The sequence below is a fragment of the Fundulus heteroclitus genome, chromosome 23, assembly GCF_011125445.2.
Source record: "Fundulus heteroclitus isolate FHET01 chromosome 23, MU-UCD_Fhet_4.1, whole genome shotgun sequence".
Taxonomy (NCBI): Eukaryota; Metazoa; Chordata; class Actinopteri; order Cyprinodontiformes; family Fundulidae; genus Fundulus; species Fundulus heteroclitus.
The window spans coordinates 28,482,471-28,508,425 of NC_046383.1; the positions used below are offsets into that span (position 1 = coordinate 28,482,471).

The 25,955-nt window shown below is 40.1% G+C and overlaps 1 protein-coding gene across 1 annotated transcript in view; it reads left to right on the forward strand.

Moving 5' to 3' along the window:
* gria1a (glutamate receptor, ionotropic, AMPA 1a) overlaps positions 1 to 25,466 on the forward strand; it is a gene marked incomplete at its 3' end in the record, with an annotated part of 96,901 nt that extends 71,435 nt beyond the window's left edge. The window contains 1 exon segment of the mRNA XM_036127749.1: positions 25,268 to 25,466. Coding sequence (XP_035983642.1) covers positions 25,268 to 25,466 — 199 coding nt within the window.
* Positions 25,467 to 25,955: the final 489 nt, after the last annotated feature.

Consider the following 25,955-nt stretch of genomic DNA (forward strand, 5'->3'; position numbering starts at 1 on the left):
ATTGTTGTACTAGACCTGTTTTTCATAGGGGATACAGGATCTCCATTGTATCGCGTAGCCGTTTTTCATTCTTCTGCCTTCGGATTTTGCTGAAGTGTATATAATAGGGCTGGACATTATAGAAAAAAAGCATATCGATAAAATAGAAATCATATTGATCGATATCGATAACTGTCAACAAATTCAAAATATACATTTCAAATGCAGCCCTGACCATTTTATGCTGTTGCTTAGCGATCTATTTTTAGATACAGAACACACAAACACTGAATTCAAACTCAACTTTTTATTACCAAAACTGCAAGTTTTTAGACTTGAAAAAAAGAATGCGTGCCTCTCTGAAATCTTTGAAGGGGGCGGAGCTTAGTGACGGAGCGCTCCTGGGTCTGCGTTTGTGATTGGTTGGGAAGGATGTAATGACTGTAATATTAACCTACATGGCTAGAATGCAAAATGAAAGAAAACTGTTATTCTATTGAACTTTGTATTGGACCTTTTTTTTATCATTGATGTACGTCTATCAATCGGCATATATTGTTATTGAATTATCGTCCAGCCCTAATATAAACCAAACAAATTGTCAAATATGAAAAAAGAAAATTAAAAACTTCAAATTCAGACTGAGTCCATATGTCAAGTAAGGAGTCGGGGTTATTTGTATCTGAACAGGAAGATCCTAAGGATGCTGAAAAATTACTCTGAAGTATCCTGGCGTTAGCTTGGTGTTAAATGTCTTGGCTTCCATCAGTTTGCTCTCATGAGCTGTGGTATGAAATTGTTCTCAGAAGGTCATCAATTAAAAATCTCATTAAGTGTCTGAAATTAGCGACACTGAGGTCGACTTTTAGAGCTTTCCAGAGGGATTAGGAGGACAAGATGAGGAGATCAAAGTCAGTGCTATCCCTGTGAGATCTATCTGAAACCTCAGAGATGGGTTAGTCCGTGAGCTTGACTCTTCTTGAAAACACATTATTTGCAGTTAGTTGTATTTTGGTGTATGTTCTATAAGGTAATGCAGTGTGCTGAAAGAAGTTTCATATTCCTTCAACGTTTTCACATTTTATCACTTTGCAAAAATACACTTTATTTATATGAATTTTTTATTTATGTATTTTTTTTTTTTTTTGGGGCGGGGTGACTTTGATGTTACAATCCCTCACACAGTAGTGCATACTGATAAAGTGGAGGGAAGGGATACATTGGTTTTTTTTACTTTTTACATCTAAATGAAATTCTGTAGTCTGGCCTGCATTTAAACTCAGTTTTCAGTGAGTCAGTACTTTGCAGAACCATCTTTTGCTGTGATTAAAGTTGCAAGTCTTTGAAGGAAATGTCTATCATCAGGAGACTGAATTTATTTGCCCATTCTTCTTTGCAAAACGGCTCAAACTCAATCAGACTGACTTGACTGGCACATTCTAACACATGAAATTTGTCCAGCTTCCGGGCCATTCTAAAATAACACAAACCCACAGTATGATGCTGCCATTACCATGCATTACTATGGGGATGGTGTGTTTAATGTAACATGTAGTGTAGGAAAAAAACGAATGTGTGCAACCCATTTCAGCTTTTTTGTTTTATTTAAAAACCACGTGTCCTTTCTGTCCACTTCTCAGTTATGCACCATATGTGTTGATCACATGTAATTCCCGTAACATGCATTGAAGTTTGCGGTGGTAAAGTGATGAAATATCGACAGTTCATGGAGTGTCAGTGATTTTGCAAGGCGCTGTAAATACTGATGTTTGTTTTGACGGTTGTACTGTGAGCAAATTGGGTTTTTCTAGATCTCTCTCGAGCCATGTGTTCTAAAGGACTGTAATATTTAGTAAAACGTTTATTATTATTTTTTTGATGAGAAATATAGAATGACCAGCCTCATTTCTGTGCAAGAAATAGAGCTGGAGCCAGGAGGCACTTAGCATTACGACTGTGAAGACTTAGGCTGCTACGTTTAAAGGGTTACATATATAAGAAATGTACCATAAGAAATAACTATTTATTCTTGTCTTGGTATTGATTAAGGAAATAGAATTCCCTGCCTTAAGCCAGCAGAACATTATTCCCCAGACAGAAGAGCAACTGGATGAAGCTGATAAGGAAATTACAGTACTGTGCAGAGCACCTCTCTTTATCTTGGCTTACCTTTCTTTTGACATTCACACTATGTACTGTATTTTGATTTACTACACGTGGCTTATTCAGGTGTGGGAGAATAGAGAATAGCTGCACATGTTTATGAGTCCCTCCTTGCATGTACCTCCTCCTGACATTTCTCCTGCCTGTGGATTCTGCTGCGCTTCATCCAGGTTAAAGCCCATTGTCCAGATGTTCTCCTACAGGCGAGGAATGCATCTGCTAAAACTATTGATTTTGGTGTATGCCACACAGAGCCAGAGAATGTCACAGTGGTTCCTCAAATAGTCTGCTCCCTGTAGCTTCTTTGTGAATACACAGGCCTTTTTTTCTCTGTGTGGGTGTGTGTGTGTGTGAGAGAGAGCTTTTTTTGCATTTGTTTTGCTCGGAGGTAAGTAATCACAGATGCTGTAAGACATTTTACTGACGGATCGTCTGGACAAAATGATCAGTTCTGCCCTTTTTGACATTCGTGAATAGTAATTTTGTCATTTTGAAATAAGTGGTCGAAGATTCAGTTTCTACTAAGAAGTAGGAGGTGAAATAAGAGCAGAGAAATTACATGTTCAAGAGAAGATGCCAGGCATCCTAAGACGCGAGTCTCTTTCTGCTGGGGCTTTGTTTTGTTTCGGAGATGCTTGGGATCATTGTGACAAATGGTAGAACAACACTTCTGCTAGCCATTTGCGTGCTCCAGTCTGTGCACGGTGTCTCGAAAACTAACACAGTAAATGTTTCACCCTGCTGAATACCAACCTGAGAACATCCTCCCCTTGAAAATTTGGGTGACCTAGATGCTTGCAGACACATAGGGATGTGCATATTAAACACACTTGTAAAAGTCTTATGAGACTCTGCAAGTCTTACAAGGACATGTGATGTTATCCCTTGTATGTTTGTAAGAAACCATAATACTTGCAATGTGACGCACACCCTTGACATGCTGTTGCGTTGTGTGCCTTTGTAACGGCGATGTCAGGACAAAGACTAAAGCATTCGGCTGATTTAGGCATATTCAGCTTACATTCTGGGTTTTTAAGTCAGCTTATCTTAATGAGAGTAATGAGGTATTTTTCTGCCCAATTCCACACAATTTGTCTCTCTTGTAAGCATCAGAAAAGTTCAGTAGACTTCTGTCAGGCAGCTGGCTGGCAGTACTCGACACCAGTTGGGCTACATGCAGTCGTAGTTCTTGGATAAATGTTGTACTGAATGAGCTCCATCTTTGTGTCACATGCACATGATTTGGTTCAGAAAAATGAAATAAGATGCAACTCAAACTATATTTTAGAAAAAGAAAAAAAATATCTAGTTTTCACAAATAAGCTTCACGGGCTCAAACTGCACGTTGAAGAATCTGCGAATAGTGTAGAATAATGTTTTATGTTGAGCAGTATTAATATGTTCCGCTCATTGTTTCTTCAATGTGCACAACACAGGATGTAGCCCAATGGCTAATGACTGGAAATGGCAACAAGCAATTGCAAACTTGTTCAAGGGAACACTTTGGAGATATCCTTTATATTAAAAAATATATTTGTTATTTTTAATGTGTTCATGCTGCCCCTTGGCAAAATGGCACCCTGGGCAGTGAGCCGTGTTGCCCACACCAAAGACCATCACTGGTGACAAGCATTACTGTTTGGTCACGTTCATACAGCTGCAGAAAACGTCGGCATTTTCTCTGGGATCTCATTAAAAAGACTTTAAACATTTTGGATGGTTTAAAATGATCACATATTAAAACCTTGTTGATCTCCAATTTTGTAAAGTTCTGACTTCACCAAACCAATTTTGGCCAATTCCAAATTCTGTCTGCTATGATTAACAATCAAAATATTGTCTTTTGTTTAGCTTTCTGGATTAGGTGAAAATATAAAATAAAAGGCATTTATAAAAATAACCCATCTAAACAAATCACAACCTTTGTCATTTAAAACAACTAACATGCTTAAATCGGAGGCAACCAGACTTTCGCTCAGTTCTTTTTGAAAACGTTTCAACACCTATCCCGGAGTCTTTGTCAATTCTGGTGGCTCACACTTGAACAACCTGCAGTTGGTGTGCTTGTCATGATTCAGGTGACTGAATCATGTCGATTACCTGGATAACTGAGAATTTGCACAGGCATCTCTCCTTTAAAAGACAGATTATAGCTACCTTACTTTGTCTTTGTATGGCTACAAATAAAGCACCATATACAAATAAGTGCACCATATAACAAGATAATCCAGTTTCCATTCTTGATAAATAATGGCAGTGTACGACTTAATATTCATGAGGAAAAAGCTGTGATTTACCGTTTGAAGAATTAGGTTGTTAAACCATTCGTTGTTTATTGCATCCATAAACCAGGTCGACCTGTTGTCAAGAGCAACTGGTAATTATTTAGCTTCAGCAGTGATGTCATGGGAGGTGTGTGTGTGTGTGTATGTGTGTGTGTGTGTGTGTGTGTGTGTCCCGGTGAGTAAAAGAAGTTTAAATCCATATGTGAACTCAAACAGGGGTTTATTGTTATTTAAACTGTCCTTAGCTTGTTATATCAGAATCAGAAATACTTTAATAATCCCTGAGGAAAATTATTTTCGTTACACGCTCCAGATATACAAACAACATATATATAGCTATATGTACATATATATCTATATATAATAGCAGTTACCCCCATTGGCAGAGTTAACAATTCCCACCGCTAGGTGGATCTTTGTGTGTATTCCCTGTAGCCTGTAGACCTGTCCATTAGCGTTCCATTGAAATATTCAAAAGGCTGCTAACATTTCCTATTGGCACGAAGCATTCAAAAAGCTTCAGGAGAAAATACGGTTTAGTTTCTATAAACTCATGCAGATTTTATTTCTAAAAACTTACTGATGCTGAAAGTCTCAAACTTTAAATTTCCCACACTGAACTTTTGTCGTTGCTGCCATCGCAGTTATGGTACTTTCACTGATTTGAAAAAAGGGTACTTTTTTTAACAGACTTGGAAAATGAGGACAGAAGTTTTTTAACAGATAAGAGCGAGTTAAGAACAAATTTGAACAATTTAGGTCACCAGCCAATTTCTAATTGAATCTCCAAGTGTTGGCAGTGTAAGTGTAGATGTACCAAAGTGACACAAAGTGGCCAACTACACATACCAAACACTAACCAAAGACATTTGCTCCAAGACAGCGTGTGATCTCAAAGAGAACATCCAGTAAGACTGGAATCGTTCATTACTTGAACGGGCTGGGATCAAATCCAAAACCACCCACTCAAGCTCCAGGGCATCAGTCTTTAGATTAAACACTGAATACCTCATTATAACAGCATGTCGGTGACCATCGCTGAGGCGAATGTAATTATGATCACGATGCTTTGCTTTTAACAAAATTTTTCTCGATGTATTTTAAAGTACAAATTCAGCTATCTCTTTTTGTTGATCGTCCTTCTTTGATCCTATATTTTGATTTCATATGAATATAGATTAGCACATTAAGCCTGAGCTAGTAGGAGATTCTGATAGGGTACTATCATTGTTATTAGTATTATAGAAATAATATGATAATTAGAATATAAAATACTAAAATAAAATGTATAATTTTATTGCTATAATAACATTTCCGCAGGCATATAGCAACATTCACACCTGGTGTAATGTGTTCTGATGTACGGGTAACTTGGTGGTGCTGGTGGCCTTTGGCTGTAAATATTTGTTTTCTTTAAATGGACATAGTCAGGAGGATGGAAAACATGCAGGAAAGGTCCCAATGCCTGGAATCAAATCCCAAATGTCTGCACCGAGGATAAAAAGCCTCCCTTATGGGGAGTCCACTATACTGCAACACCACGCACCAGGATGCAAAGATATACTCTTCCCTGTGCCACTGCTTTTAAAATCATTCCATGTTCTTTTGAAACAGAATAATAAGTTTGATTTTCATAGGGTATTTTATATTCAGTGTATGTTTGAAATATCAGGGGATGAAATCCCTGTTTAATCTTAAGGGTTGAGATGAAACCTGAACTTGCTGTCCACTAAAACTCAAGAAGGAGAACTGCAGCATGCTTTAGGATATTTTTTTCACCAATTGACAGTGCAAATGTAGGTCTCGTCAGGTATCACCTCAAAAATATGTTGGATTCTGCTGCTTTGGTGGCCATGCCAAGAAGATCTTGTTACGTTACCTTTGCAACATCCGAAACCGTTTCACTTCTTAATGAGAATAAACAGTTTTCCCCTCACCTGGCCAGAAAATACAGCTGACGGACAGAGCGACATTGATCTGCTCTAAATACGGAACTTATCACTGTCTATTACATTTAATCAACAGCGCTTTAAAGAGGGCTGCAAGAAAGGTGTGATACACTGCAAAAACAGAACTAGAAATAAGTAAAATGTCCTTAAAATTAGAGTATTTGTCCTTGATTTGAGCAGGTAAATAAGATGATTTGCCAATGGAATAAGCTTTTTGCACTTAAAATAGGAACAATTCATCTCCATCATCTTATTTCAAGTGCAGGATGTCTAATTATCTTATTTTAGGGGTGAAAATGCTCATTCCATTGGCAGATAATTGTATTTACTTGCTGAAATCAAGGATAAATATACTAACTTAAAGAACATTTGACTTATTTTTAGATCCGTTTTTGCAGTGTACAAAACTTTACACTGTGATGGAACCTTCAACCTTCCAGGACTCTGGCTTGCAATTCAAATTTTAATGGCATGCACCCACATGTGAATAGTAACTAACCGATAAAGCATTCCACTGTGTGCTTTTCTAAGCATCAGGCGAGAACAGACTGTTCTAGAGATGCATTTAGACCAGAGGTAGTGCATCCCTCCTCATGCAGAGCTATTAAACTAGAGACAAAAGGCCACAAAAGAGTATATCCTCTGTTCTGGTTTATAAGCAGACATGTTTACACTGTCTGTCTGCCTGCGTCTGTGTTTGTGTCTGTTTCTGTCTGTACTCTGAATCTATTAAAAAAAAGGCTTTTCTTTGGCCTTTCCTTTGTCTGCTCCCCCGGTCTAAACTGCTTTTATCAATTTAAGTTGCTTCTACGTCGAGCTTCACACGCTCGCCCGGCACATAACGCGTGTATGCATCCGAATGCAAAGGTGCCTTTGTTTATACATTGATGTATTGCATTGATGTGTACAGTTTGTCACTGTGTGTATTAGCCACACTGTTCCCCGTGCTATTTGTGAGACCTTGTTTACTGTGCTCTTTCTAAATGTCAGGCCTGTCAGTCAGGCCCTCCCAAAAGCCACACTCTGCGCTTATGGGCCCTCCTTGTGTTTATCTCTGCAAACAGGTGGACTCTGAGACAGCCCCCCATCCCAAACACTCTCTCTCTCTCTCTCACACACACACACACACACACACACACACGCTCACCCACTCACGTATACTCAAACACCACTCCAACCATCCAATCATCTGCACATTTCCCTCCGCTTCCATCGCCTCTTTTCAGTCCACCTCTTCTATCCTCTGCTCTGCCCTCCACCCTCTGCTCTCTGCACTCTTTCAGTGACTGCTTTTGGTTTGAAATTTATCACGAGAGACTGCTCTCTCTCTCTGGACCTTGATGCCAACTCCTGCAGAGTTATCTCTAGATTTTGTTTTATCAAATTTTCGGTGCCATTTGGGCTCTTTTCGGAAGTCTGTTTTGGGGAGGAATTTGCTTTCATTGGAAACCTAGACAACCTGCAGAAGATGCCCTTCACACCATACCTTTTTATCAGGTCCCTTTAACTTTAAGGCTATTTCAATTAATTACAATATCACTGAAAAGTATACCATTTCTGTTTTTTAGTTAAAAAAAAAAACTTATATTATCTACAGTCATCTCACACACAAAATGATCTCAAGCGATTATTTTATTTTGATGATTATGTAGTAATCCCTGCAAAAAGTCATTTTCTTAGAAAAAAACAAAACTTTACATAAATCCAATTTAGCAATAATACAGAAATGTTATGCTATAGCCAACAACATTACGGGGAAAACTGTAGACATTACAGTTATTAACGGGAAATGGTCGGAGGCCAAAAGGTCAATGTGGAAAAAGCTGGCTATTCACAGGCTGCTGTGTCTAAGCGTATTGATGAAAAGTTTAGAGAAAGGTTTAGTGTAAAAATATGCAGCATCTACAGGGATAGCCGAAGCCTGGAAAGGGTTGCAAAGATAAGCGCATGCAGGAGTTGGGAGGGGGGGGGGGGGGGGGTTCACAGTTATAGTCGGAGTTTCAAAAGCCAACACGGGTGTATTCAGGGCATGAGCAATAATCATCACATGTTTTGTCTTAAGGCAAAGAATCAAAGCTGCTTGAGGTCCAGTGTGATGTTTCCACAGTAAGTGATGATTCGGGGTGCCATGTCATCTGCTGGTGTCGGTCCACTGAGTATTATCAAGTCCAAATAAATGTAATTGCCTACAAGGAGATTTTAGAGCACATCGTGCTTCCCTCGTTTAAAAAAGCTTTATGGAGATGCTAATAAAATTTTTCAGCAGACCTGGAAACTGTCCAAATTGTCCAAAGTACCAATACCTGCTTTAATGACTGTGGTATCACTGTGTTTGCCTAGCCACTAACTTCACCTGACCTCTACTGCAAAGTACATGGCTACACATTTTTAGTAGGCCAAAAGTTCTGTATTAAAAATTATGTTTTACTTATGCATACTATTGTAATATTTCAGAAAACTGAATCTATGGTTTCTTTGGCTTTAAGCCATAATCATCACAATAAAAATGAAATAAACACCAAAAACATATCAGTTGATGTGTAATATATCTATATGTTTTTTCATAAAATTCAAATTTATTAAGAATCATATATAATTTATTGAAGTCCTTACATTATGAATAATGTCCTTATCATATTTGTTCACAGATCATGATTTATTTTGTCCTATTTTCATTGTTAATAATGGGAAGTGTCTCAAATTATTTTGCTTTCTTATCATGTTCTTCTCCCATTTACATTTGTGTATATTTATATAGCACTGCTGCAACATAAAAAAAATAATAAAAGTAAACAAGCCTCTTATTTAGAAGTGAAATTTAGATATTAGAAAGCATAGCAAACAAATCTCGTGCAGTGATAAGTTTGCCCTCAGTTTGAACCCTTCCTTGAGTTCCCTACCTGACTGGAAGAGGAGGCGATGCGTCTCGTGAATTAGTTTGGCGATGTTTATGTGTCAGATATTCGTGTGTGCATATAGGTTTTATAGTCCTGTGGAGTCGTCTCAACTCCTCTGTGCCTCTGTTGCTCCTGCTTCATGGTCGTACACTGAAATAAATCAGCTCTGTCACTCACACAGTCCCTGCCATAGCAACAGCTACTCAGCCTGGCCGTGGAAATCACTCGATAATGGATTGTGTCTGTGGTGCATTATAGTAAACCATGGTGACTCTGTGTTTCTCACACTGAGTTTTCTGTCGTGCTGGTCTGCATTCGGTGTGTGCATAAAAAAAGGCGATGGCTAAATGTAGATGCATTTACTGTAGTTCATATCGACTCCTACTTGTAGAGACCAAGACTAGGAATAGTCAAACCTCTTTGTAATATGTTAGACAAATTATTCAAAACGAATGAATCACAAACATTTCTCAAAGTTGTTGGTCCAAACTGACAAGTCATCACAACATTGCTCTGCATTTGTCAACTACACATCCACCACCGCTGAAAGGCGAATACTGAATACTGAATCTTTATTGTCAATGTGACAAGTGGAATGAAAAGCAAGACTTTCAAGTACATATGTAAAAACTATAAAATATTACAATTAAATATGATTTACAAATGAGCAAGGAAAACAAAAACGTAGCAGCAAAGATACAGTATATACAAAAATGTCCTAAACCAAGGGAGTTTCCCAGCAGCTGTGGATATTACACAGTAGCAGTGGAGATTCCGTATTACCAGATATTGCACTTATTTCATAGGACATGGAAATTTAATTTCATTGACATTCAAAGCTCTGACAGTAGTTGGGTTGAAACTGTTTTGCAGTCTGGGTCGTTCTTCCTTTAAAGACCCTGCATTGTCTGCCTTCCGACAATGGCTCAAACACGGAAAAGCCAGGATGGGATGAATCTTTTAGGGTGTTTTAGCTCTCCTGAGATAGTAAGACCCATCACGGTCCTCCAGTGTAGGTGGTGTGCACCCAGAGATTTACGCTGCCGTTTTGGAGACCCTTTGGAGCATTTTTCCTATTTTTCATCATGCAGCTGCCTACCCATCTACAGAGGCAGTGTGTGAGGATGTTCTGCGTAGTGGAGCAGTGAAAAAAGACACAAGCAGTGTCTGATTGATGTTATTTTTTCTGTCTTTTCAGAAAGGGGAGTTTTTTTTCCTGTGCCTTCTTTACCATGTTCCTGTCCCATTTCAGCTTATCCTGTGGACTCCCAGGAAGCAGTCTCTAACCCTTTCCATACAGATCCCATGGATGAAATAGAGGAGAAAGTCCATTTTGTTACTCCATTGTGTTAAACGCTGAACAATAATCCACAATAATCCACCCTACTGCTCAGGGTTGGTCAGTCCTTTTTGGAAGGCAGTGGCCACAGCATCCTCTGTTGACCCATCGGCCTTGTAAGCACATTGCAATGTGTCAAAAAAGGAAAAAGATGGAGGTCAGGTATTTCATGAGGTGACTTCTTACTAGTTTCTCAAAACACTTCATCACCACTGGTGTGAGAACAACAGGCCAATAGTTGTTGAGGGTGATTATTGGGGGTTTCTTAGACAGAGGGAGGTCTTCAGGCATGATGGGACGACATACTGAGTCAGTGGAAGACACCCCCCAGCGTGTGCCTCACCTTGTCCTCTACCACTGTGAGGGTGAATTTGTTTCCAGCTGCTGATGGCAATGTGGCTACTCTTGGTGACTCAATCTTGACGCGAGCTAAAAAGCGATTAACCTCTTCTGCCAGCGTAGCTTCACCTGCAGCGGTTCTGATGCTGGGTTTGTAGATGTTGAGCTGCTGGACCGCCATCAAGATGTTTTGATCGTCTTGATGGGGTGGATTTTTGGAAGGTGATCCGACTTGCCTATATGTAGTGCAATACTAGCCATGTAGCCCAGCCTAATGTTGATCAAACCTTGTCAAGTGTATTGTTTGTTTAGAGATAGTGTTCCACATGATTTGGTTTTAATGAATGGTCATTTGAGCTACTGTTGTCAAAAAAGCATCTTGAAGCAGTCTACCCGTTCTCCTCTGAGCTGTGACATCAGCATTGCATTTTCATCCATACACTTGACAGTGGATATTTTTTTTACCACTCTCTGTAAATTCTGCATGAAAATCTCAGCTCATCAGATTCTACAGTAATATCCCCATCCCATCTTTTTTCTTTTCTTATTATAGATCAAAAAGGTTAAATGTTCTATACCTGTCCATGAGGGCTCTCAAATGGTCAAATAATTATTAGCTAAAGTACTCAGAGAATAAGTTATAGAGCTGTCAGCACCGCTCCAAGCATTCTTCGTTGGCACAGGGTTGTTTCACCTAAGACGAGAAACGCTATTGGAACCGTTGTTGCAACATTTGAGTAGCACTTGTATTAATTAAGCTGCAATGGTCCATATTTGGAATTAATATGGTGTTTCAGAGTTAAAAGGCTTATGCCAGAGGAAAACACCCATGGCAACCTGGCTTAACTGGTGATCAACTAGAAATGATACAGTTTCAGACATGTAGAAATGCTGGAATGGTCGTTATCTGACACAGTGTATCTTTCTATACCGATGAAACACAAGGCTGACATCGAATAGTAGGATGTGGCTATGAGATTTGTGTGAGATTTACTGTACAACTAATCGGAGATTAGAAGACCTCTTGAGGATCGGACAACATCCTGGCAGTAAATCCTGGCATCTTCCAAATAACATAAGCCTATTATTTGTTCAAGCCTTTATTCTTTTCTTCTTTTTTTAAAGGTTTGTATAGACATATTTCTACATATTAGAAGCCTTGTGTAATAATTATTTCTTTATTCATGTATTATTATTATGTATTATTTTAAGCCTTTGAATTTTTTATTTTATTCAATTTATTTCCAGATGCCAATAATTTTTTTGTGGTTTTAGCTTTCATTTAAATTCTACACTGAACGCTGCCTATAATATGGGACATTTCTCTTGAGTCTTTAGTGCCGTCTCATTGCTTTGGGCTTTAAAACTGCAGCATTGTCTGCTGTATTATAAACAGAGGCTGTTGCTTTGGCTGCTAATCAAACTTTCTGGAATGAATCTCATGAATTCTTGGGATCAAAGAAATTATTGATCCTGCTCAGGGATCTATTCGGTATTACACCGTGTTGATGTTTCCATTACTGTGTAAACCAATAAGAAACCAGACAGAATTACATGCTTCTGAGTTACATAATTGCAGTGTTAGTGAGCGACCTGAAAGCAGTTAGGGGAATTTGTGTGGAACAGATGATTTATTCATAAAGAGATGATTTGGTTTACTCCACGGAAGAACTTATGTTTTATTTATCTGGAGATCGCATGAAGGCAACTTTTGATCACACATGCATGCATCATCACTAGCAGAAACCAGTGAGGCGCTCTCAAAGGATCTCAGTGGGGAATCAGGCTTTGTATAGAGACAATGATATCTTTCCTCAAGAGGGATATGTTCTGTCCATTCGGTTGCACAGAGGATTTTCTCAGAGATTGTCAGGGTTTTAAATATGATAGTATACGAGGAGGTTTAGGTTGGTTTGTGGTTTCAATGTATGCTACAAAGCCCTTTCTCTTACAGTATGCTATTAGTCAGTTGTGTATGATAGCTGAACGAGATAAAACCCTCTGATCTTTCTCATTGACAAAACAGGTCAAAGTTAGGTCCTCTGGAAACAATGCACTTTTAAACACACTGCTTACCATTTGATAAGTCAAGTCCACATTGTGCGACAAATCTGAGATCTATCTGTGTTCTACGGTCATTCTGTTTGTCAACATAGAGCTGCCACGACCAAAGACGACCCCCAACTAAGCAGTGTCTGATGTTCTCTGAGAAAATGGTGCAATTTGACCGCTGTTGCAATCAATGTCTGATTCTTGCCTTCTTTTGTGCAACCAATGTCCACTTCCTGTTCTGTCTTGTTTTGGAGAAAAAGTCTGTTGACATGGACTTGTTGAACAATAAAAATTTTACTCCAACCTGGCCCATATGAAAAGTTACAGATCCTGTGTACAAGACCCGAAGGGAACAAAGCCAAATTACAGAAGGGTCCCCCTTCTATCTTTAGGCACAGCCTTGTTTTATTGATGAACAGGCAATGTGTATACTCCTTATAGTCCTTCTTAGCACAAAGCTCAGACTAGCACACTTTTCCCCTTGCACATACTTTCGCCAATGTAGCTTCAGACCATTTTTTTTTATTTGATTTGTTATTAAATTCAGACCATTTCTAAATATCATCAGTTATCCACACCTTACCTTTCTTGAGCATCTGAGTGTGAGCATCTGGCTTATGAATGTGCTCCAAGCCACCGTATTGTCAGACATTATAGAAGTTAGTATGTTTCACTCACACAGAGTAACATGTCCAAGTCTAACTCAGGGCTCACACTGACTACGCCGTCGGTTACATTTCCAATCCAGTGCAGGTTTACGGCAAACCCCCACTTACTGCTCCTAGGGAAACAGCGGCCAGCTGCGACTCCAGCTGCGGGAGGGGCGCTCGCGAGAACAGAAGTTTAACGTGGTCCTTTGTGTTGCTATCACTCATAAATGATTTAAAAACATCTATGGCTCGTTATAAATATCCTATTTCATCCTCCAATAGCCCTTTTGTTTCCTCGTATTTCTGTGTTGCCATTTTGTTTACACTAGTCAGGTTAGCTTTAGTTGGTGCGGTGATTTTATTCTGAAATTCACGGGGGCTTTATCCTATCTAGCGTCCGACGTTTCCTGTTTGGCTCAGAAAATTTGGGAGGTTGAATGTCCGATCAAACTTCCTTCTTGCGTAATTTTTTTGTGGCGCTGCACCGCCTCGGTAACTGGACCCACAAACTCATGTAACTGATGTGAGTGTATGCACTGATTTTAATGATTTGGGTTCTTTGCTGGGCGACACCAATATATGCACTGTGTTCAGTGTGAGCCCGGCGTTATACAAGCGCTTTAAACATCATTGCAAAGCTTAGAAACAATAATTTCAAAATCAGTTCATAATAAGACTAAATACACATAATAAATGTGGTTTCATTGGCTCGACACATTTTTTCTCAAGTTTATCATACCATAACAATGATCTTGTTTTAAAATGAGGATGCCAGATTGACCTGGATTCACATGACTGATTGGACACTTGCAGCGTTTAGCTGCTTCTCACTCTGGCCTTCGTCTTCTGGCTTGTGAGACATTTTGAGAGCGTTCTCAACAGCAATGCTCCTCTTCTGCTGCAGGGACTGATGCTCTTATAGAGGGAAGAGCAGAATGAGGGAGAGGAGAAGGAGTTAGAAGTCTGAAGTCTCTCTCAGCTCAGCTGTACTGTTTGGAGTGCAAAGTGGGCTGCCATAGCAACCATAAAGAGGGAAATATTGTCTGATCCCTTTTTTTTTTTTAAACCAATCTACCCTCACATCAAGTGTCTCTAACTGTCATTTTGCCGACAGATTCAACGCTTATATTTCCAATGTGCCGATGGTATTGATTTTTGGTGATGTATTTGTTGTGATGTGTTTGTGTTCGCGCTCCAGTTTTTTCTCGCCGGAGTGACTAAGAGGCTTTGCGTAAGTGTGTGGGCGCACAGCTCTCACAACTCGCCAGCCCTGACTTATCTCAGGTTGCATGTGGCTTATACAGCTTCCATGATATCATTCAGCAAACATGTTTACAGCTACAAGTATGCAGCATGCAGCTCCAGACTGCGCTGTCTCCTCTGCAGCAGCGGACAAAGTTTGCAAAAGCGAAATTATTTTCTGCACACGCACCACCAGTTAAATGAGCCATATGTTGCAGAGCACCCACTTAACTTTGTTGCTTTTTAATGATGGGAACAAGGTATAAAAGAAGTCTTTTAAGTCATAATGCCTTTGTAGATTTTTTTTCATAGTGTTCTGGGGGGGGGGGTGTAATTACTGGCTTGTAGTGTATTTGCTTGGGAGTGTTGTAACATTATCAGATTGCCTTTTCAATTCAATGCCACGGTAATATCGACCTTTAGGGGAAGAGATATGCTTCATTATGTCGGTTTTGCTACATATTCAAAGCTTGCATGTTAGCTTGGCCTTGTAAATGGAAACCCTCTGGAACAAAAGAAACAAAAGAGCCTAGGAGTTGTGAGATTGTCAAAACTAAAGCGTCAGTAAAGCAGCAACTCTGCTGCAGCATCGGCTAGAGCATGTTTTCATCCCCGGAGTCTCATTTAGCCATGTAGAGAGGAAAATAGAGAGGGTGAAGTGGTGGGAAGTTGAGAGCACGGTGAAAGCATCAGACGTTCTGAAAAATGTGCATGTTTTCTGTGCCGCGATGGGCTCTAAAAGCATCATTTGTTGCACACCAATTCAGGCTGGAGAGTCGGCTAAAACTTTGCATCAGCGTGCAGCTTCCACCGGGGATAAAGATCACAGGGGAGCGGAAATATTTGAAAAGATCATCAATTTCGTAATTGCTTCATTCCAGTTGATTATGCCGGGACGCCCATATAGATTTGCATGTTTTTGACAGCCATACGTTTTTTTACCGTGGAGACCAGGGGAAATTGTAAAAGTTTGATACACTCATAACATTGACGAGCTCATGAATAGTAAAGGAACGGTTCATTTACAGCAGCCCTATGATGCACATCAGTGTACTGAGGGCCGTAAAAGCATGAATGCAAGCGGTGTGGATAGAGAAATTTAATAATTTAAAGCCAGCTGATTCGCAATGCTAAATTATATGGCTGGCAGATGTTTACTATACTGTCTTACAGTCATGAAGCAGGAGCCTATAACAGTCTGTGCTTTGTCACATTCAGGTACAGTAATGAGAAATGATTTTTCTTATGAAACACAGCTGTTATTGTAAAATATTAGATCTGCTCGGACAGTATACACATCATATTATAGACCCTGGGTTGTATTAAATAAAAGGCACTATTTGTTTGCCTTTGAGTCAATTTACCCCTTTGTTAATTTGTACCCCCATCTCATACCCTTCTCCCAACTTATACTTCTATTTCTTACCCATGTATTTCTGTCGGTAGGATAAGTACACTCATGACTTATGTGGATAATTAAAAATATAATAATTGAAATTCTATTTAAATTTGTTATTTATTAATAATTTTTTAAACTATGTAATATAACTCTATGGAGTGTTGTTCTAACCCTGCTGTTGGATAACTAGCTAAGTTGTTTCGGGATAGTAAAAATCTTCCTCAGGTTTCAGAAACTCAGCAGGAAGAAACTCTGAAGTCAAAGCAGGAGACAAGTTAAAGCAGAGCAATAGTTAAAGCATTATGAAATACTCATAATGAGTGCCTCAGGAGAAACAGGATTTCCAGACAGATAAAGGTGTGTTTTACCTAATACAAAGCTCCAGTCAGTAGTTTTATAAACATCCTTTCTCTCATACTTCAAAGACTTCTTGGATCAGTGAACAAATACTGCTACTTTTCGATTCATGTAACATAAGTGGCCCCCATCCAAACAAGTGCTCTTCAGAAGTGATCTGTGCTGTTTAGCATGATGTAATTCTGCAAAAACAAAGCCCTACAATTGAAAAGTACACATCTTCAAAGAGAGAAAAAACTGCAGTAGCAAAGTAATAATGGCAAATGGAATCAGGTAAATGTATAATAGGTCCCCAGTTTATCTCATGGTATTCCCCTTCAAGCTTAACAAGAAGGACGGTTAAATGGTGCACCTTGATGCACGTTTTATTTCTACTGACCTGTTGCAACTACCTTTGTAGAAACAAAAGAAAAGAACTTCATTTCATTTTTATTTTTATTTATTCAAAGTATTAGCTTGGTTTGAGATCTATAAAATTATTTTTCAGGTTAATATACAGCACTTGGCATGTACAGATGCTTCGTGGGGGCTGCCCTTCTCAAAAACTCGCCTATGTAACTTGAGAGGGTTGGATCCGTCATGGATGGGTTAGAGACTATGGCAGTTTGAGCTCAGACTGCCATAACAACAAAACTAAACAGATATGATGCTTACATGATTAGACATATTTTTTGGTTCTTTGATGTAGGATTAAATCTAGAGGGGTGAATGTGACCTTGTCTTTATAAGTTACTCCATTCTTCTTCTCAAAGTGCTGGTCTAAAGTGGTCTGCTATCAGATTCCCAAACTTGGTGGGAGACTGTGCAGTTTTACCAGTGGCCTTCAGGGGTTACAGGTCTAGTGCCCCCAGTGGCTTAAAGTTACACAATGCTGCTTTAACAGGATGTTGATGCAATTTTAAAATATCCCCTACTAATTAATTTTTAATCAAACTAATTGGTTTGATTAAAAAGCAGACCCGTATAAATGTATTTGTCTTTCCAAGTTAATTTTTTTCCATGTTTTATTTTGAAAATTCTCATGCTGTGCAGCACCTCTCTCTACTTCAGTTAATTAAACAAATAAAAATGTTAGAAGCTAATTACTCTCTAACACTCGCACACAATCCACCCAGCATTGTGACCTTGGGGTTTTTGTGTTTTGTTTGGTTTGAATTTTTTGTGGGGGGTACAATCATAGAGTATCCGTTGAGCTTTTTAACGACCATCACATTGTGACACCTGAACTTCAGAGCAGATGTTTAAGGCTTTTAAGGTTACAGTTTGCAGGAAGTTCTGCCCAGGTGATGCGTTGTGTTGGACATTACACAAAATACAAAATGTTAACCAAACCACTTCGAGCGGGATGAGTTTCACAGTTTTTCTCAAGCCTAAGCAGACAAGTGGTGCTACATATATCTGGATAACAGATAAACAAGACCATCTTGAAGACATATGGATAAACTTATCGAGCATCAGTTGCAGGCACAGCGGAGAAGTTGACAGGTAGAAACTGAGTAGAGATTGGTTCAACACAGAAAACATGCACAGTCTGCGGTACATTTTTGAAAGTGATTGTTGCATGGCAGGCATGCAACACGATTGCATGGCAGGCTGTCTGACACTGTTTCGACACCTAGTCATCTAGTGAGTTGGGAGCATTTCCAGTATTTCATTGCAATCGGAGGGAAATTCGTCAGCATGTATACTCACACCAAGTTATAGACGTGTGTAAATACATGTTTGTGAAGAATTAACATTGTGTACATTATTACCACAGATATAGACTCTATTGCTTTTTTTCACTTCCACTTGGCCTCCTTATTCTATATTCACCATATATCTAACGTTACCATATGCTCACTCACTGAAAACATACAGATGTCTAACTAATTAAAAAAGCAGCCTACCAGAAATCTCTTCTTCTGCTTCTCTGATTTGCCTTAGAATCACACACCATAATTAGAGACCATTTTCTTTCTAGTTTAAACCTTTGCAATTCCTAATTTAATTGTAATGTGGCCATTACTGGCTCATTTTTTACACTTGCAAGTCATTAGTCATTGTTAATTACCATATCGAAAAGCGGAGGCCAGCCAGGGGGAATTCTAATGAGAGTTTAGTACCGCAACAGATTCCCAGTGAGTTGTGGGTGGAGAACATATAGCAGAGGATAAAGCTCTGATCCGAGATGATCTGATACCTGTTGCTTTCAGTGATCAAACACTGCCAAGTGACACAGAACGCTGACTGAAATGAAAGATTCAAATGGGAGCGTGAAAAGTGGAGGCTGAATTTTTGCCCCTCCGTCCTACAACTGCGTATTTGAATCGGCAAAATCCCATGTCTGTCTTTCAGGTGTAACTTTTCCGAACGAAAAATGCTCCCCAATGCCAAACAAACGCTTCGCCTTAGTGCAAAGAGGAACAGAATAGATGACACCTTCCTGGAGAGGTTTATGCCTGACGTGAACTAAATGGATTAAGTCAAACAGATATATGAAGTTGGAGCTAAATAAGAACATTTATGAGGAATACAGGAGGTTAAGTTTATATACAGAAAAAGCTGGTTAATTCAATCCAGTCAAGCCAGATTTTATTTGCCAATATTAGTGGTTTTGGAATGGTTTATATTAATTTTGAATTCAAACACTGGCCTCACTTGTTTAAAGTGAGGCCAGTGGCGCCTCTAGAAATATTTTGTAGGGGTGGCGAGATGGAGCCACTTAAACTCTTGGGGTGGCACTGAAACTAAAAGTTGTAATTTCAGGATTTTATTCTACTGTTGTAGTAAAGCTGCATGTAGAAAACTATCAGAAAGAGTAAGTAAACGCCTACTAATATCTTTTGGTATTTAATGGTTTAATGTGCATTAAATACCAAAAGATATTAGTAGGCGTTTACTTACGCCTAAAGCTCTGTACAGTACAGTACAGTTACCATGTTGAGTTGAACAAACATTCATCTTTATTCTGTAATTATATTTAGAATAAGATGCACATTTTTTAATTTTTTGGAAAACAAAACAGTTACTTTATAAAAGTAGATACTGGCAGATAGAAATGAAAGCACGACAGAAGGTCAGGAAAAGCGGCTGCCTTGCTGGCTGTGCATGATGGGATGAAATGGTAAACTGACGCTACTACAATTTACACTGGCCAGTGGAGTGGACGACAGGGTGGCCCCCTATTTAAAAAGGGGGTGTGTTCAAACTATAGAGGGATTACTCTCTTGCGTCTCCCTGGTAAGGTCTATTCCGACGTTCTGAAAAGGAGGGTCCCTCGGATAGTCGAATCTCGGATTCAGGAAGAGCAGTGGGACTTTCGTCCTTGCCGTGGAACACTGGACTAGCTCTACACCCTCAGCAGTATCATGGAGGGGGCCGACCCGCCTGATCTGAACCCGAGCGGTGTTCTGTTGTTGGACTTCTGTGCTCGTCATGGATTGTCCATAACGAACACTATGTTCAAGCATAAGGGTGTCCATATGTGCTCTTGGCACCAGGACACCCTAAGCCGTAGTACAATGATCAACTTTGTTGTTGTTTCATCTGACCTGCGGCCCCATGTCTTGGACACTCGAGTGAAAAGAGTAGCTCTCCACTGACCACTACCTGGTGGTGAGTTGGCTCCGATGGTGGGGGAGGAAGCCGGTCAGACCTGGCAGGCCCAAACGTTTTGTAAGGGTTTGCCAAGGTGTTGAGGGGACCTGTTTTGGTGACCTTGGGATTGCGTCTCTGCTCTTCGCGGATGACGTGGTCCTATTGGCTTCATCAGGGCGTGATCTACAGCTCTCACTGGAGCGGTTACCAACCGAGTGTGAAGAGGCCATGGTGAGGATCAGTGACTCCAAATCCGAGACTATGGTCTTGAGCTGGAAAAGGGTAGAGTGCCTTCTCCGGGTTGGGGAGGATGTACTGCCCCTAGTGGAGGAGTATAAGTATCTTGGGATCTTGTTCACGAAAGGGGGGAATATGGAGCAGTAGATTGACAGGCAGATTGGTGCTGTGTCTGCTGTGAAGCGGGCGTTGTACCGGTCTGTTGTGGTGAAGAGAGAGCTGAGCCAAAAGGCAAAGCTCTCCATTTATTGATCAAGCTACGTTCCTACCCTCATCTATGGTCACGAGCTTTGGGTTGTGACTGAAAGAACGAGATCCCGGATACAAGCGGCTGAAATGAGTTTTCTCCGTAGTGTGTCTGGGCTCTCCCTTAGAGATAGGGTGAGGAGCTCAGTCATCCGGGGAGGACTCAGAGTAGAGCCGCTGCTCCTCCACGTCGAGAGGAGCCAGTTGAGGTGGCTCGGGCATCTGGTCAGGATGCCTCCTGGACGCCTCCCTGGTGAGGTGTTCCAGGCACGTCCCACCGGGAGGAGGCCCAGGGGGAGACCTAGGACACACTGGAGTGACTATGTTTCTCAGCTGGCCTGGGAACGCCTTGGGATTTCCCCGGAGGAGCTGGCCCAAGTGGCTGAGGAGTGGGACGTCTGGGCCTCCCTACTGAAGCTGCTACCTCCCGCAACCCGACCCTGGGATAAGCGGAAGAAAATGAATGGATGGATGGATCATTTCCTATATTACATTTGATAATACATACACAGTAGTAGTTTTCCACTCTCCTGTCACTGAGTTGGTCCTGTTGCTCTTCTTACTTACAATATTTGCAATGGAATAAAACAGGTGGAGTGAATAATTGATTATTTATTGCCTCAACAAGAATTAAATCAAAGAGCTGCTTGGCGGATGTTCCTTACCGTATTAAGACGGCTTGCTTATTGTTGTCTAGATCAAGCATGCCTGCCATGCATTAATGTATGAGAAATGCAGCGGACGTTCGTTGGAAACTTGTTGTAAAGGAAGCAAACTGACACAAACAGTATGTTATGTATGCCAGGCACTCCGTTCATATGTTTGCCAGGCGCTGCTCCGTTCAGCTCGTGAGGAAGTTTATGGGAGACCCTGACACACACGCACACACAGTCCATTTCTCCTCAACCCAGTTGCACAGTAAATGGTGACCTAATTGCTGTCGTGCACAGATAAACTCAAAACTCAGAGCACACTGTTCTACTGTACGTGCATGCGTGTCTGTGTGGGCATCCACACTGCGTCAGTGTTGGTGCCAACGTTTAGGCTATTGTTGTCTTGGACCAAAACAAACCCCTGTCAGCCCCCCAAGTGCTTGGGGAGACGAGCAGGGGGGAGGTTGCTGTGGAGGAACATGTTGGACGGAGGAAGAAAGTAAAAAAAAAAAAGAGTGGGAGAAAGAAAACAGGATAACTGAAGGGGAAGGATTAGACAGCTGTTTACTGCCATCTCTGGAGGCGAGCCGCAGTCAAAGCTGAGGAATTTGTTTGCTTCTGGTGCTGCAGTCCAGTTTGCTTTTCATCTCTGCCATTTCTCTTCCTGCCGTTCTCCACCTCCGTCTGACTTGCAACGCTGTTTCGGCACACACAAAAGCTTTGCTGCTTTGTCTAGCCCCAGTCGCATGTTTGATTGGTTATCACATTTTTCCTCCATAACAAGAACAACCAGATGACTGTCAACAGAGCAGGAAGCAGTTCAAACACAAATACAGAGCTAATGGGTTTCATAAGAGCTAATGTTTATTATGCAGAACAATTAGTATGAAATTATTTTAGTTTTTACATTATAACTTCAAGAGGTTATAATGGATGGGTAGATTTGTTTGCTATTTTGTTATGTATTTCATAACCTGCCAATAGTGAAAATGTCAAAGGCACAGCGACTTTATAAATAAATTGTTAAAAATACAGACAAATAATGAACAAAACAGCAGACAAATGTTTTGTTTGCAAAACATTTCTTTACAGTGTTTCTTGCTGCCATCTAGATGCTTCCTTAGCTCATTAGTCAATGTCCCTGAAGCAAGGGGCAAAATTAGTTTTCTTTGCTCGTTTCATGACACAATTGAATCTTTGGCTTGTGTAGAAGTCCACTTTGTCCTCAAAATATTTATTTGTGCTGAATATTAAGTGCTGAAGTAGGGCTGGCTAATATTTAATTGTTTACCATGTACCTTTGAAAAAGAAATTGGCATTCAACAAAGTAGTCGCCCCTGACACCAATTACAGTAAAACTCCAGATGATGACTCCCACACTCCCAAAACTGGTGGCAAGATTGAGATTCCTTCTTTAGCAGAGGTTCTACTATAGCTACTTTCAGTTGCATGTTAGCATTATTAATCAGCATTATGTACTGTCTAGTAAAACAGTTGCATTGTTGCATTAATTAATACCATTAGTGTAGTGAAGTACACTGATAACAGCAAGTTTTTTTGGGAGTGTAATTTTTTTGTCAATTTGTGGTCAGTTATTGGTCCTTTCGAACCCTCCTGCTTTCCGTACCTTTTGTAATTTTGTGCTTCAATGCACAGCAACCATTCACCAAATTTGCATTTCATCCCAGCCTTGACACACTATGACATGAAGTCATTTTCTATAATCTACTAATGAATCTCTGTAGGGAAATGTGATCATGTTACTGAATCATATTGGTTTAATGAAGGGTGCTATCTTATCTTATTTCATAAGAGTCACCTGACCCAATGGGAGGCATATAATTATGCAACACAAATGGTTCATGGTTCTGTATTTTCCTTAGTAAACAGTTCACAATTGAATTAACTTATACATTAAAGCTGAACATTTTATGACGGTATATCTACATACTTAATGAATGGCTGTGCAAATTCTATGTATATTCTTAACGAACTACATGGTAAAAATAAGCTGCAAAAATATGCAGGGGTTTTGCCGAGATGTTGAATTAACTCAAAATGTGGTGTTATAAATCCAACAAACGCCATGGTAAAAAAAAATTTAGCTCTGCATTTCCCACTCCTATATTCTAGTCTGTGTTATCTTGGTGCTAAATGCTGCAACACCTTAACAACTGGTGTTGTGCCCATACGTGGTTTCTGAGAACAACTTAATTATTCTTAATTATCTAGCAATAATTAACAATTATAAATAATTATCTTAGGTATAATAAATAATCACATATATATTAGCTATCTAACAATACATTGCCAATACATTTTGCCTTCATTCTTCAGATCAATTCAGTCCCTTCCCGTCCAGAGGCAGAATGCATCTGCACAGCGTGCCAAAACCTTCGCCGTGTTTGACCGCAATCAAGGACCTCATTCTATTGCCTAAAAATATAACCGCACTCTGTTCTCAGAATTGTTGTGCTTGATTTTTATTTTGTAGATTACGTTGAGCTCAATGTGCTGCATACCAAATCACCACTTTAATAGTTTTCATGTTTGGTAAACCTGGGAATTTATTTTAATTATCTCGGCGTGCAAGACAATTTATTTTAAGTCATCCCTGAAGATATTTTGAATTTGGATGCTTGAAATAGTGGCCAAAAATACTTGATTCTCTCCCTTGGGCAATGTCTGCACATTTACATATTAGCGGCGCTGCTTATTTTGAGAGATTTTCTGAGGACCAACCTGTTGCATGCACCAATGATGGCACGCATTGTTGTGTTTGAGTGATTATTTGACTGTTTATGGATACCCAAAAGTCTACCTCCTTGTTTAATCGGGTGCATAATAAAATAGTAGCAAAAGTCAAACAGTATGCGCTCACAAGCACACACACATTCTTGTCCTGACAATAACCCTAAACCAAGCCATCACCTGTACATACCTAACACTAAGGTCCTAAACTTTACAGTTAGCAAAAAAAAAACAAGTGTGGACCAACAAAATGTCCTCACTAGGGTACAAACAGTCCTCACTTTGATGGTGAAATCAGAAAAATGGTTCTTGCTCTGATACCTAAACAGAAGCACAGACAGACACATGGCAAACAGCCCTGCTTTATGACTTTCAAAGGCTCTGGAGCCACGCAGTGTTGCCTCTGCGCTCTTTCACTGCCGCTGCTCTTTCATCATCTCGCCGTCATCTCAAAAGCATCTTAAATGATTGTTTTAGCTTCTCCCTCTTTGTCTTGCTGCATTTGATCTCGCCTTCATGTTCACGCTCCATTTGTTGTTGTTTTTTGAGGCACAAAGGTGAAAGGTGTTTTTTTTTTTTTTTTTCATCAGATTTGTGTCATTTTCATTGCAAAAGCACCGCTGCTCCCTGCCCCGGTGCTTGCATGTGTTCTGCATCTGTTGTCGCTCAAGCTGACTTTTTTTTTTTTTTTTTTTTTCCGAGGTAGGAAAGACAGGGATTTACCTCGTTTCAATTTTATTTTATTTATTTCTTTTCAAAAGTGTAATTAGAGCAGCGCTTAAGTGTTCTCCTTTGCTTATTAATCCCAAACAATTAATGAGTGTGGTTCCATTAAACATATTGGCAACTTTCTTAAAGTGAGATTAATTTGGCAGGCAGGAGGCTGAGTGGGCCTTTGTGGGGCTGGTTATCTTTCCTCAGCAGACTGGGCTAAGCTCTCCACAAGCCTGGTGGGATGAAGAATGTGTGAGTGCAGAGAGGATGTGATGCAATGTAGGTCATTTGGGTGGTGTGAACATCACAAGGGTTTAAGATCGGCCTTCACGATTACCTGTTAAACTCAAATGTGTTTGCATGTTGTACGGTCCACATAGTGTATCTACAGTGACTAATATTGACCAACGACAACGTCATGTGTGTCTGTTTTTAGGTCTCTGTCCGGTCGCATTGTGGGTGGCGTCTGGTGGTTCTTCACCCTGATCATCATCTCCTCCTATACGGCCAACCTGGCTGCCTTCCTGACAGTAGAGAGGATGGTGTCTCCTATAGAAAGTGCTGAGGACCTGGCTAAGCAGACCGAGATCGCCTACGGAACGCTGGATGCCGGCTCCACAAAAGAGTTCTTCAGGGTGAGGAAGATCAAGCACTTGTACGGTGCCTTGCCAAACTATTCTTGCTTCTTATAATAGCAAACTATGGTTTCTTTCCATGAGTTTTTATGTGACAGACATACACAAAGTAGCGGTAGTGTTGGTGAACACTATTCTACTGGCCTTGCTAACGATTCACGGCGCTGTCCATCTTCAAAGCACCGGCTTCCCTGTCTTTGCTGACAAATTGCCTCCGCATAGCAATATTGCCGCCACCATCACCTTTCACCGTATGGATGGTACATTCAGGGGGGGTTGTTGTGTCTTTGTTTTGTTGGCCGTGGTCTCATCCTTCTCATATTTGCTTTGTTCCCTACGTGGATTGTGGCAAACTGCATACGTCTCTTATGTCTTTCTCTCAACATTGGTTTTCTTTCTGCTACTTTTCCGTTAAAGCCAGATTGGCGGAGTCAAAAAGGTGTGGATGGCCACATGTTGGCAGGATTGCAGCTTTGTCATATTTTTTTT